Consider the following 13,802-nt stretch of genomic DNA (forward strand, 5'->3'; position numbering starts at 1 on the left):
TATTTCGACATTCTATCCTTTATAAAAAAAATACAAAGCTTTTGAGAACAAAATCACATATTGGTAATTCTTTTATTTTATTTATTTGGACTTGGTTCCAACTAATGAAGGAGAATTTATTTTGGTTAAGTCTATTTTAATTTCGGAAATAAAGATCGGTCGGGGGTCGGTTTATCATTAACCCATCATCGTAAATTTTTGTAAAATTGTTTTTAGTCACAAAAATGAACTGGTAAATACGGCCTTTAGAGGATTTTCCTGAAAATTCACCTTTGGTCCCATACAAATTACTATGGAAACAAATATCGCTCGGGTGGTACGGGTTAAAGTTAACCGATAAAATTTCATATACCTACTTATAAAGGCCTGGGTACATAAGCTACTCCGCCTGCTTGCTTCTGATAAAAGAATAAAAAGAAGAGGCCAACCTAGTTCGAAGTTGGCTCGGCCTTCTTTATTCTTTTATTTTTGTCAGAAATGAAGCAGAAAAGCAAGCCAAGCAGGCGGGGCAGCTTATGTGCCCAGGCCTTAAGGTTTTTGGATCAAATGGAAAAAAATTATGGGGTAGGCGTTTCAGAAAAAACAAATTTGTTTTGTCATTGCTTGGGCCGCCCTAATCCACGTACAGTTGGTATGTGGGGTATGTGGTCGAAATGATTTTTGGTTGTTTTTAACTCTCCTGTGCCTTTGGCATTAATTTTACATACGAAAATACCATGAAATACCTGATTGACTGGCCTAATGTCGTTATGTACAAAAGTAACGTACCAATCTATCTCTATTTCAATGATGAACAAAACAGTACTGTAATTATATCCAACAACAGAACAAACAAAAGTGTAAAAATTCTTCTATCTACTTTTTCGTTTCTGTTTTATTTACACAATGGACAAGTGTAAAATTTGTTAAGTATTTAATCCTCTGTGCTGCATTAAATTACATGGCCAAATGACCTTTAAAAGAAGCCGTTTAACAAGCCCCAGCTAGCTAATAACACGACCATAGTTTGTATGCAAAGCGAAGGAAAAAACAAATGGTAATATGTCACCAAATTGTTTCCTTGCCTGAAGAGCTTTATTAAACAAAAACTAATAACAACAACCTTCATTCTGTACTATCTTTTCAGCACAGTGAGTGTATTAGGAATTTTATCAATGAATTTTGTATTGTAACTTAAAAAACGATTTGACGTCATACCATTTCATTACCCACTCACACACTGGCACATTGATTGCAAACAACTGTTGCTTCCACTCCTGTTAAATAACAACAACATCAGGCATAACAAAACTTCATCATCACCATCCATAGTCAATTACTATTGGCATTTCATAATACACTTTATATGGTGGCAACAAAAAGAAGTTTAGCTTGTTGTTGCTGGTCAACTTTTTAGCCGCCATTCTCAATTCGTTCGATGTTATTTCTGGTTTTCTTACTTTTCGCAAATAATATATACACTGAATTTTACACTTCTTGCATTTCTTTCTTTTTTTGGGTGTCAACTTACCTTACGTTGAGCTTCAGCTGCAAAGCCAGACTTTGGTGCACGATTGACAGACATGTTTTTTTTATTTGGTTTAAATGGGGGTTCTTGTTGCTTAAAATAAACTACAAATTATTTGTAAAAATACTGTTTTAAGAAGTTTAATCACTTTTGGAATTTGAATTGATTTACAACTAGTTGCAAATTTATTAACTTTTCTATCACAGTGCTTGCACAGTTGTTTCTCTTGTATTTTTGTTGTTTTTTTACGTTTTTACTCCGTATCTTTCTACGTACAACGTTGTGATCGAGTTGAACGTTGGAATATGAATGCTTGGCAAACAGTTGAATTTGAAAGTTAACAATTAATTTGTTGAATGGTGTAAAGAACACATAGGAATTCGTAGTTGGAATTTCGTTCGATAAATGTCGATAAATCGATTCATAAAAACTGAAAAAGAACAGTAATTTGAGGTTTACACAAGCCAAATTATCCAAGATATAATTATAGCGCATTTAAACCATGCAAACGTCTGCATAAATAAATATAAAAAATACGGTATATGAGGATTTATTTGTTGTATATGCAATGGAGTTCACAATTGCTGTGCGTTTAACCCTGCGTTTACAAATGACAGGACAGTTGACTTCATGTATTGATTGTCAAAATACCAAAACTTGCCTGTGTGACGTAGACATCCAGACAACTGCAAAAACAGTTGTAAAATTATGAATGAAAATCATCAATTTCTTCTTGTTTTCCGTTCACATATTTTGTTTTTGTTCATGTTCTTTTGTTTTCAACACATTTCAATTATCATATCACTTCTTTTTTACGAAAATGTCAAAAATTTGTTAAACCGGCTGTCTGTGAAAAAATGATGGACAGCTGGAAGACAAAAGACAAATGTATGTATGTGTTAGTAAATCAGAGTTGTATTTGAAGACAAACTGTCTGGTGTAAACGCCTAGTAACATGCAATTTAAGACTTTCTCCTATGGAAAGGAGATAATTTCGGGCACGGGAACAAAATATGTTTTAAATTGTAAATTTCTTACTAAGTAGCCGGCCTTTAACAAGGGAATTTTCGCAACTTCAGAGGCCCATATCTCGGGAAGTATGGGCTTGCAGTGTAAAAAATCGATGTCAATATCGATAAAATTGATTATAGGCCTGTTCGATAACTTCGCAAGTAAAAAGTATTTGCAAGTTCTGGCAACTACTTGCAAGTTCTTCTCATTTCTCTTTTACTAAATAACTTTGTTATCGAACAGCATTTTGTAAAAGTTTGTACAAACTTTTGAGTTATGGTACAGACCTTGTTTTTTTAAAAATTCAATATCGATAAAATTGATCGATAAAAACCCCTAACCTAATGTCATGTTCACACGAGCGTTTGAAGTACTTTGTTCGCCTCTCGAAATATGTACACGAATTAACCCGTTTCCACGGCACCATTCGTAATTAAGAGAAACATAAATTGTTTTTCCTTAGTCCCCGTCCACACTAGCGTGAATTTCATTAAAAAATTTCATGAAATTAGGTGTTCTTAAATCGAATTCCCCACTACAGCAATTTTATGATTTTACTCTACTATGGACGTCGATCTAGAGACGCATAATTTCATATCAAAATTTCAGTGAAATTACTGTAGTGTGGCCCGGGACTTACTTTTGCTTCCTCGTTTTCATGAGAATTTGAACACATAATACGTGTAACATCCCAGCAAAAAGTTTGCATCCGCGGATGCAGTTAAATCACTACAAGTGTACGGTACATTTGCCGTTGGAGTACATCCCAGCAAAATGTTCGATGCCAAAGATGCTATTCAAGAATGGGTGCAAGTGAAATGGAATGTCATTTTTTCAGCATCTTCACTCATTTACAAGAGCGTGACCCCCAAAAGATGCAATTCATTTTCAGATCCTAAGCATGTCATCTTTACTAACTCGATGGAATGGCATCTTCAACAATTCTTTGGCATGGCATCTTAACCAATTCCCAAGAATAGCATTTTCACTAATCTTTGGCATGTCATTTTCACCAACCCTTTGGCATGTAATTTTCACGTCTTGTTCGGAAAATGGAAAATGCTGTATTGAAAAATGGTTTTCATTTTTTTTTTTACTTTATTAATTCAAAGGAATTAATGAAATAACTATAATTTATTTATCATCATAAAGTTTACATCTATAATTGCAGTTTGTTCTCGATGTTGTAACAGTAGTTTATATGTTTGTTTTCTCATTTTTCTGCTTAATCTGACTCTGGGTCTATCAGTCGTAAGAATGTGGCTATTTCGCTATTTGTATGGTTTGTAACCACAAAGCTGCAAACTTAAGTTTCTTAGCAGGATTGGTAGGACAATTGAAAAGGAGCAGTGTGTCGTGTCATCAGTACTTGCCCTATAGGAATTTTGACGGCTGCACCATCCCGAGCGTATTGACGCAAAACTACTCTGGTTTGTCCTGACAGCTGGCGCTTCTCAGCTGCGATAGATGGTGGATGTTCTCCAAGGACCGCATTCACACGATAACTGCTTACTGCATCTGTGACTGCATTCATGTGAATGCTACTTAAACCTGGTTGAAAGGCTTGTTGATCTAGAGGTTCTCTCTTGTAACGTTAGACTTCTCTTTCTAGATTATGAGCACGGCTTGCTCTGAGTGAGTCCTCTGCTAATACGGAGATGGCCTTTAGCGCAGTTGTTGTGCTGCTTACGAATCCTCGAAAGTTAGTTCTGATGCTGGAAGAACTGTAGCCACAAGGGTCCTTGCTACGGGCGACAAAAGCGAAATCGGTTTGTAAGATTCACCTTTGCTGGCATCCTTTTCGGGCTTCAGTAGCTGTCCTATTTTCCAGACTTCGGGAACGATGTGTTTGGCAAGCAACAGGTTGTAAATTTAAGTGAGAAACTTGACTTCCGGCCGTCCCAGCTGTTGCAGTCTAAACAACAACTAAACAACCAATTATTACAAATTGCAAAAATGGTAAAAGTGGTGAACTGTTCTCATATAAATTGTATGCTTCTAAAAGTAAGGAAACACTTTGCGGGTAAAAAATTGGTAACCTCAGGCACGTAAAGGTACACAACTAATACCAAAGAGTGCAGTCCGAGTCTACTTTTAGCTCAATGGCTGGGACTTCTTAGCATAATAAATCTTACATAGCTTTAAACGTACATATCATGGCAGAATAAGAAGGTAATCTCATTTGAAAAATCCGTCCTTGAGCTGTCAAATACAACCATGCATGAAACGATATGAAAGTTTTTTTTGTTATTGTATGTCAATGACAACAATAAAAAATACTGTTTGTTTACGTTTTCAAGAAATTGATTTTTGATTTCAATTTTATTGAAACATAATAAAATATTCGTTATTTTGAGAAAAGGCCAAGAAAAACGGTAAGTAAAAATGAAGGAGACAACGCGGTCTATGTGGATATATGGAAATTCAGTGAAAAACCGCAAAAACAATTGTTTCTCTGCAATGTGAAATATAACTTCAATGTTTTTTTTATTGTTATTCGTGTTATTGCAGAGTTTAGCCAACGCAAGACCACTGGAAAATAATGGCAAATCATGAAAGATGGTCAGTAAGCAGTGTTCAGGGCACCCATTCGCCCTGATGACAAAGCATCTACCAATTAAGGCGTTGTAATAAGCGTGGTACCACCAGGCCAGTAAGTCATTGGGTTGCATGGAAAATGAATGAGTTTCATATACTGAATGTATGCCTTTTGTTACAGGCGTTGTTCCTATCCCCCGTGTCTGTGTTGTGGTACTAACCGCTCTGGTCAAAAAGCAATTGCAAATTCGATGCAAAAAGCATTCTAAGTATGAGTGTTGACAAGATTAGTATGTGGAAATTGACCCCTGGTGCCATGATGGCGTTTCCTCATCTGGACCGAATCTGCATTCGTTGCTGCGTGATCCACGCAAGAAGCTCTTCTGTCGAATCCATTGTCCAATGTTTGTCAACTCATCACGTTGAATTCTGATATTTTTGTGGCAGTATAGGTTTGTTGTTGCGTTGGCAGCTGTTGGGCGAAACTCTTTTTCTCGCTGCCGTGGGATTTGTCGATTCCTAATGCTGACAAGCGTACCATTGCCAAGCTATCGTCAAGAAAAACAACGCTGAATTGGGTAAGCCACCAAAGCTGCTGCCAACAGCGCTATAATGCTACAAAAGGCCTTTGAAGCCAGAAAGAAAAATACCACAGCTGCCCCCAGAAGATGTAAACTTTTGAAATTCTTTAACTTTTATGAGAATATTGTATTCTTTTAAAGATAAAAAATGGATGATTTTTTATAATTTACAAGAATAAAAAGCATACATATATTTCATAGGAAAACATCTGTGTATGTCTTGTCTTTATGTGTATGTTTTGTCATCTTAATCATGACTATCTAATTTGGGGAGTCATTTCGATAGTTCTCCTGCCAAACAGCCATTTTAGTTTGTCACCGTAGCATTTTTTCAGGAAGCAAGGACTTGCCCATGTTTGAGAGGAATATTCCGATTTGTTAAGGTTGGACCAATGTCTGCCACTTTTTCAATTATTGTGACCACCAGCCATTTATATTGGGCACTATAGGATTTTTAAAGCTTTTGGACAAATATGTCTGGAAGCATGGACTTGCGAAACACATCATATAACTGTAAACAGGACCACAAGGAATTTAAAAACGATTGTCGAACAGCCCTTTAGCGAAAATTTTGTGTGGAGGTACTCCAAGGATTGGATAGATATAGTCTATCCTTAATCTATGTCTGGAAAAATATTGCGAGGATTAATTTTTGACAAACTCAGTTGATCCGTTCGTGAGTTATCGTACGCACCATTTTAGCGAAAATGTTTGAACTTTTATGTGGGATGTACCGGAAGAAGTGGACTGCCCCATTCTCGAAATTGATTAAAATTTTGAAAAATATGACGAGGACTGATATTTGGACCGCATCAGCAGATCCGTTCGAGAGTTATCCTTCAGGCGGGCGGACGATAAGGCAAAATCGACTCCAAATGGTCTGAAATTTTTTAATTAAAAAAATTAAAATTAAATTGATTTCAGATTTGAAATGTAAATAAACCTGACGTATGTATGTTTTTACATATACATACAAAGTTTGTGAAAATGTGTTTGGCAATGAAGGGACGGCAAAGCGAATACAACTCTGTGAGCTCTGAGCGTGAGGTTACCTTGTATCATTGTATCATGCGTACATATTTAGATAAATAAAAAAAATATATATACATATGTTAATATAAAAACACAAAATTCATCTTTATTGGATCGATGGAATGGGTTCAAATGCTAAGGAAAAGATCGGATCTATCACGACTTCCTTTGAATTGGTTCAAATGCTGATGAAACGATCGGATCTTTCACGACTTCCTTCGAATGGGTCCAAATGCTGATGAAAAGATCGGATCTTTCGCGACTTCATTTAAACCAATGCAAAAGATCCAGTGAAATCATGGCATCTCATGGAACCACTTCCATAAAATTTTGCTGGGATCTTTTCCTATGAATTTTACAAGAGAGCGCGCAGCTAGGATGCACTTCATTTTGGTTCCACAGCACACACCTATGATGCACTTCATTTTCGATCCAAATCACAGCTTTTGATGTAGTGTTTTGGATTGAATTTAAAGGCACTCTTCGGATTGCATTTTTAATCTATCCAAAGATGCAATAAAAATGCAAGCCATTGCGAAATATCCCAGAATAAATAAAATGCATTTATTATTTGTGTAACGCAAGAATGCAAAGAACTTTATTATTGGTCTGTTCCAGTACTGCAAGAATCTACTAATTTTTACTATTTTTTCCGATAACATAAAGGAAAAAATGTTATCGTAGTAAAAAATAGTAGCTTCTTGCAGGTTCTGGAACAGAGCATATATAAACACAAATTAAAAAAGTTTCTATTATTGTTCCGATAATATCGATAAGCAAAACTATCTATCGATTTTTAATTTTTAAAAAATAATCGATTTTATCGATAGTGCCATCGATTTAGAGCTGGCAAACCATCGATATTCCCAACATTAGATATTTTCGATATAATGTTTTAAAATATCGATTGCTATCGATATTATCGTTAAGTTGTCATCGCCATTAATTTGGAGATGAAAACGGCGGAAATGTCAATGGTTTTCTTGAAATTATGCAAAAGTAGTTCACAGAAATGTAAAGGAGAATAAACAACTGCTTTTATTTTATAAAAATTGTAAAAAAAAATACATTTTATTTTACCGAAAAATGTGTACGTGTGACTACGGACTTACTTTCTTACGCACACATAACCGAAAAGCAGCGAAATTTCTATTTATTTCAATGGATTTCAGGTCAGGGGTTTTTATTCCCATAATATCGATAGGCAAAACTATCTATCGATATTGAATTTTTAAATAATAATCGATATTATCGATAGTGCCATCGATTTTTTGCCAGCTTTAACAGGAACACTTTGAAAACTTAACATTTTAGCTTTGTTCCTTTACTTTTTTAATGGTAAGGATGGTAAAAGAGAAAAGTGTCAAAATTGCTCTCTCATGAACATTTTTACCAGAAAAAGCTGTGTTCCTTTACTGACCTGAGGTTACCATTTTTACCATTTGTTACCATTTTTAACCTGCAAAGCGTTCTTTAACCCCGAAAAGTGGAACGGAAAAATGGTAGATCTGGCAGCACTGTCAAAAAGAAACATAAAAATCAATTTTTGTCTTTTATTTCACAGTTTTTAATTTAGTTTTGCCAGCGTTCGACTTTTTCTTCTGTTTTTCGTCCATTTTCTTCTTCATTGTGAAATAATCGTCAAACAAAAGTCGAAAAATCAGTTCTGCCATTTTTTACCTGCAGAAATTTTGCTGGTAGCCTGTGGTAGAAGAGAAAGCCATTATCGCTCTCTCTCCACTCTCACTTTCTTAAAAATTGCTTCCAGTTTTGCCACTTTTCGGGGTTAAGGAACGCTTTGCAGGTTAAAAATGGTAACCTCAGGTAAGTAAAGGAACACAGCTTTTAACAAAGTAATTTAATTTTTTTACTTTGTTTACAAATTTTGATATTAAAAATTTTGTTGCAGCAATTCGTCATCTACCTTGTTTATTGTGATACGTGAAAAGTTTTGCAACTTTTGGTACTTTTTAGGCAAAAACAGGGTTGTATATCATGAGTACTGTGATTTCGATGTTGATTTCGCTGAAATCACGAAATGAGATGATTTCATTTTTGTACGCAAAATCATGATAAATTTTGCTTGATTTCGCGCGAAATCACGAAGCGACGGCCAATGTAAACCAAGTATTCGCCCATGTATGTGAGTATGGTTGTTCGCTGGTGTTGCCAGATGTGTTCTGGAGAATTCTTGAACAAGGGAATTTTGAGATAAATACAGGTGGAATCAGCAACGACGAGTTAGTTGTGTTTTATGCGTTGAACTGTAGTGGGATTCTGTAACTCTCTACCGATGGAATTAACGACAAATGTCGATAGTTAGCGATATTTGTCGGTAAGTGCTATTCTGTATACAAATTCTACCGATTTTTATGTCGGTAATTATCGAAAATCGTCGGTCAGCTACCGACGAAAAAAAAGGAGTCGTTAAGTCTACCGACATAAAAGAATTTTCATATTTTAAACAAAAAATCAATGAAAATCAAATTTTTAAGAAATGATTTTGGAATATATTTCATGGCAAATAAAAAGGTAAGCTGAGATACATTTCTTTACGCATAAAAAAGAAAATTCTGCGACATATGGAGGATCCTTTTAATCTAAATAATAGGAAGCTTATAACAAATTGGAAATGGATACATTTTAAAAAAAGTAATGGATGAAATTGGGGGTCATTTGGAAACCTCCAGAATTGCGGGAAAAATCTCTCAGAAAATAATAACTATTTTCAGTACAGACAAAATATTTTGAAGGATATATTCCGTAAAAGTTGCTACCCATATAAAAATGTATTGGTGGTTTCGATTAGCATCAACATTAAAAGAAAGAAGAATATCACCATGGTCGTCATATTTCCTGATAATGCGTAATTCTGATATAACATATTGAACAATTTAAATATTCCTGTTCAAAATACATATATTTTAAATCTTCTGTTTCAAACAATTCAACCAATATTACACCATGTTTATATTAGAACTTGCCGGGTTATGAGAATTTATACGTATATCCAATGGATTTGACAATTAAAATCCACCGGAATAAATAAAAAATAAAATAGATATAGTTATCTGTATGTAAACGTAGTTATATATAAATATAAATATATATATATATATATATATATATATATATATATATATATATAATATAAACATGTCCTAAAGATGAATTTTCCTACATGTAATTTGAAACATACTTATTTTATATACAATAGTGATTTAAATAATTTCATTAGAAATTTGAATTATTTGAATGAGCATTATTTCGTTTACGGTGTGATTTTTCCTATTTCTCCTAAAACAAGAAACGTTTAAAAATTAGAATAATTTATATAATTCTTATACGCTTTTCATTTTGAAATAACGTGCATCTTCTTTTAAATTCCGTCATTCTACCGATATTCGTCGCTAAAATTTTTGTATCGATAACATCGAGTTACAGAATAGCACTTTCGGTAATTCAACCGAAAATTTTCGTTAATTATCAATATCGGTTCGGTAGAAAAAAAAAGTTACAGAATCCCACTACTGAACAGATCGGTTAAAGAAGAGTTGCGTGCTAACTAGAGACAAGTAAATAAATCATTGTAGAAACGTAATCTAAAACGAACCCTGTTTTATTTGGTACAAATCGTATCGGGGGAATAAAACAACGTCTACACGGAGATTAGTTAAACCTAATTCCGTAACAATATTTTAAAAACATAAAATACAATTCATTGCAAAGGAAAATTATTTGTTTTACGAATGAAAACATTTAAGTAAGTTTCGGTCGCGGATTTTTTCCCCACACAAAATTCTATGAACGAACGACGATTTTTCTACGTTGTTCGATTGGAAATACTCTCTTAACGACGAATAGGTATGTCCCATCTATTTTGTTGTCCCATCCCTAACAAATGAGAGAATTGATCAAAAAAATTAATTATGACATGTCTAAATTCAAAATTGAAAAATTTGGGAACTCCTTTCCTTTACCGACCCAGCGCAGAAAATTACGAAAAAATTACCACAGATAGTGCTTTTTATCCCGATTCCAACCATGTATTGCTTTTTCTGCGGTGGGTCGGTAAAGAAAAGATATGCCATATAAAAATATATTGAAAATACAAAATTATTCAGAATTTATGGAAAAAATTAAATGTGTGTAGTTGCTTTTCCTATTTATTTAATGTATATTTTATGTGTTTTCGGTTCAAATTTTCGTGAAAACAAGGAAACAAAAATGAAGGAAACAAAATTTCTGTTAATTACGAATGGTGTCGTGGAAACGGGTTAATTCGTGTACGTTGTTCGACAGGCGAACAACGTAATTGAAACTCTCGTGTGAACATGACATTAAATTCTTCCAGGTTCTGGAACAGGCATATAATATCGATTTGTCGTATCAAAAAACAAATCGTCACCATAAATGCCCAAAGACGTAAAGGCCTGCGTACATAAGCTGCTCTGCCTGATTGCCTTGCTTTGCTGCTTCAATAAAAAATAAAAGAACAAAGAAGGCCGACCCAATTTCTAACTGATGGCAACCCAGTTCGAAATTTCGTCTTTATTCTATTATTTTTATTACGTCAGAAATGAAGCAGGTAAGCAAGGCAATCAGGCAAAGCAGCTTATGTAGCGAGGCCTTAACCCACGTAAAACCAAAACTTTACAGGAAAAAAGATTATAAAATGAGAAACTGTTTTATAGAATATCAATCTTATGTCATGTTCATACCAGCATTTGAATCACGTTGTTCGCTCTCATATTTACGTATACGAATTGACCCGTTCATACGACATGGTACACAATTCATAGCAACATGATTCAAATTTTCACACTTTTTATTTACTGATTTTAAAGAAATTTTCAGCCAAAAGACAAGTTAAATTAGTTAATATGAACTGAAAAAATATTTGTCCTTCTTTCTGATATATATTTAATATTAAATTATATTATTTTCATTCATAATTTCTATTTTTCTCACAATTTTGGTGTTTTCAGAACAATTTTCAATTTTTCTTTTTTCAAAATTAAGGAGAGAGAGACCGGCAAAACAACTTTCTGGTATACAGACTTTCTGGCAGGCATTTGATTTTTGTTTCTAAATTTGTACGCGAATTTGAAACGATGGTCAAGAAATTCAACTGCAATAAAAGAGAAGACAAAATTTGATATGGCTTGAATGTATACAAGTCGTTAAACCGTTTACTTTTCATTCATGTTTTGCAGTTTTTCTAAAAATGTTTGGGTTTTTAAAAAATTTATATTTTTCCTGTCATAATTTATTTCGATAAATTCTCTCTGTTATGTTCTTACGGAGGTGGTCGATTGAATGAAAGACGATGTTTAAACATAACAATCAATTCATTTATTGAATAAAACTTTAAGTTGTTTTATGAGTTGAAATAAAGTATTAATTATGAAGAACAATGAACTATAACGAAATATGTACAGATGAGATGTCTATTAATTGGTGGTTGCGAAGTAACTAACTGACTGTGTACTGACAATGAGTAGAGAGAGATAATAACTTAAAACTACTGATGCATGCAACACTGCTATGATGCTGCCAGATTGTTGCATTTTATGTGGTAGTACTAGGGTTACCCTAATATCTCCCCTTTTAAGTTTGAACCTGGGTTCTGGATATTACTTCAACTGGTTGTCGTCTGTGGATGATTCTGGTTGATATGCTGTAGAATCTGTATACGGCAATTTAATGTTGAATTCTCGAAGTAATATGTCCAAAGGTGATAATTTGTTTGATGAAGCAGAAGTGTCGCCTATTTTTGTTTGAAGTTGATCTGCATGTACCTTGATGCGACTTCCGTGTTTGGAATTATACTGACTTTCCTTTTTCTGATATCTGTCCATGACTGATGAACATAGATTTTTATGAACGTTGAATACGTTGTGAGTTTTTCTTCTTGAAGATGCTTTTGCGGTCGCTCCTTCCTCTTCCCTTTTTTTGAGTGCTTTTTTGACTTGTCTATTTGGGCTGGGATGAAAGTGAGCATTGAGTACTTGATAAACATTGTTGAATGACTTTGTTCCTGTGAACTTGATCTGATGACACCATTTTGCTATTGGAATATCCCATAGATTAAATTTCTCAATCCAATCTATGCCTAGGACATTTAATGATTCCAAATTTGAAATGTAACAATCCACAATTTTTGATTTTCCTGCAACTGACACTTCTATTGGAAAAAGTTTTGCAAAAAATGTGAGTTTATTGCCACCTGCATCTTCGGCGGTGTCTGTGGTTTCAAATACATCCGGCTTTCCGATTCTTTTCCACGTTGATTTAGAAATTATGGTAATGTCTGATGCCGTGTCCAACTGTAGTTTCACTTGCTTTGAATTAATACTCACTGTAGCATATTTTCTTGCCTGCTTGATTTTGACTGGATCTGTTGTAGATACTGTTTTTGTGCTGAATTTTGTTTTGTTGTTGTTAAAATTCTGATGACTCACATTGTTCTGTTTAGAATTTTGGTCATGATTGGTTTTGCTCTGTTGAGGTTTGTTGTTGTTGTGATTTGGTTTGCTCTGCCTGTGCATGCTGTTGCAAAAACCATCTTTGTGACCAATCTGTTGACATTTGGTACACTTGTGCTTGGAGTAGGGGCAATGTTTTGCATAATGCATATCTCCACAATACCAACATGCTGTTTTTGGTATCTTTTGTTTTTGTTGAGGCTTACCAATTTTGTTGCACTGTTTTTGGCTTCCCTCAATTAGTGCTGTGTCACTTTTCAAATCCAAAATGCTTTGTGTTTCATCAACTAGCTTTTCTAGGTTGACTGCTTCCTTACTTTCATTGAGATGCCGTAATAAACGGATTCTGATGTCACTGTCTTGTGATGATTTAAGACCAAGTATGAAAATTAAACACTTGAACTGGTCTGTAGTTAGGTCATCCAGTTTAAAAAGTTCACACTGAAGATTGACACGACTAGCGTATTCTTTAAAATCTTCATTTTCCATCTTTGTGATTTGGAGACACTTGTATCGTAGACTTACTTGTGTTTCTGTTCTGCCAAATAGTCTTGTAAGATGCTTGATTGTGTCTGCCAATGAAAGTTCTTGAGGTTGTTTTGGTAACACGAAATTCTTGAATCGTTCATGAATGTGATTGGACAT

General features: G+C 34.3%; 2 protein-coding genes and 1 long non-coding RNA gene across 3 annotated transcripts in view; 2 read left to right on the forward strand and 1 right to left on the reverse strand.

Moving 5' to 3' along the window:
* Chd64 (transgelin calponin-3) overlaps window positions 1–1,860 on the reverse strand; it is a 28,675-nt gene extending 26,815 nt beyond the window's left edge. Inside the window, exon 1 of the mRNA XM_073980452.1 lies at window positions 1,511–1,860. Within this exon, the coding sequence (XP_073836553.1) occupies window positions 1,511–1,564 (54 nt within the window). The 5' untranslated portion in view covers window positions 1,565–1,860. The remainder of the gene's footprint in view (window positions 1–1,510) is intronic.
* Window positions 1–13,802, forward strand: part of LOC141400853 (uncharacterized) — a 52,014-nt gene that overhangs the window by 17,355 nt on the left and 20,857 nt on the right. The gene's annotated exons all lie outside the window — the stretch shown is intronic.
* On the forward strand, window positions 4,816–5,715 carry LOC141403498 (uncharacterized). The gene is made up of 3 exons (XR_012412819.1): window positions 4,816–4,893; window positions 5,030–5,171; window positions 5,238–5,715. It is a non-coding gene; the product is annotated as an uncharacterized lncRNA (long non-coding RNA).

This window comes from Musca autumnalis, unplaced genomic scaffold, assembly GCF_047663935.1.
Source record: "Musca autumnalis isolate F117 unplaced genomic scaffold, ASM4766393v1 scaffold_4, whole genome shotgun sequence".
Taxonomy (NCBI): Eukaryota; Metazoa; Arthropoda; class Insecta; order Diptera; family Muscidae; genus Musca; species Musca autumnalis.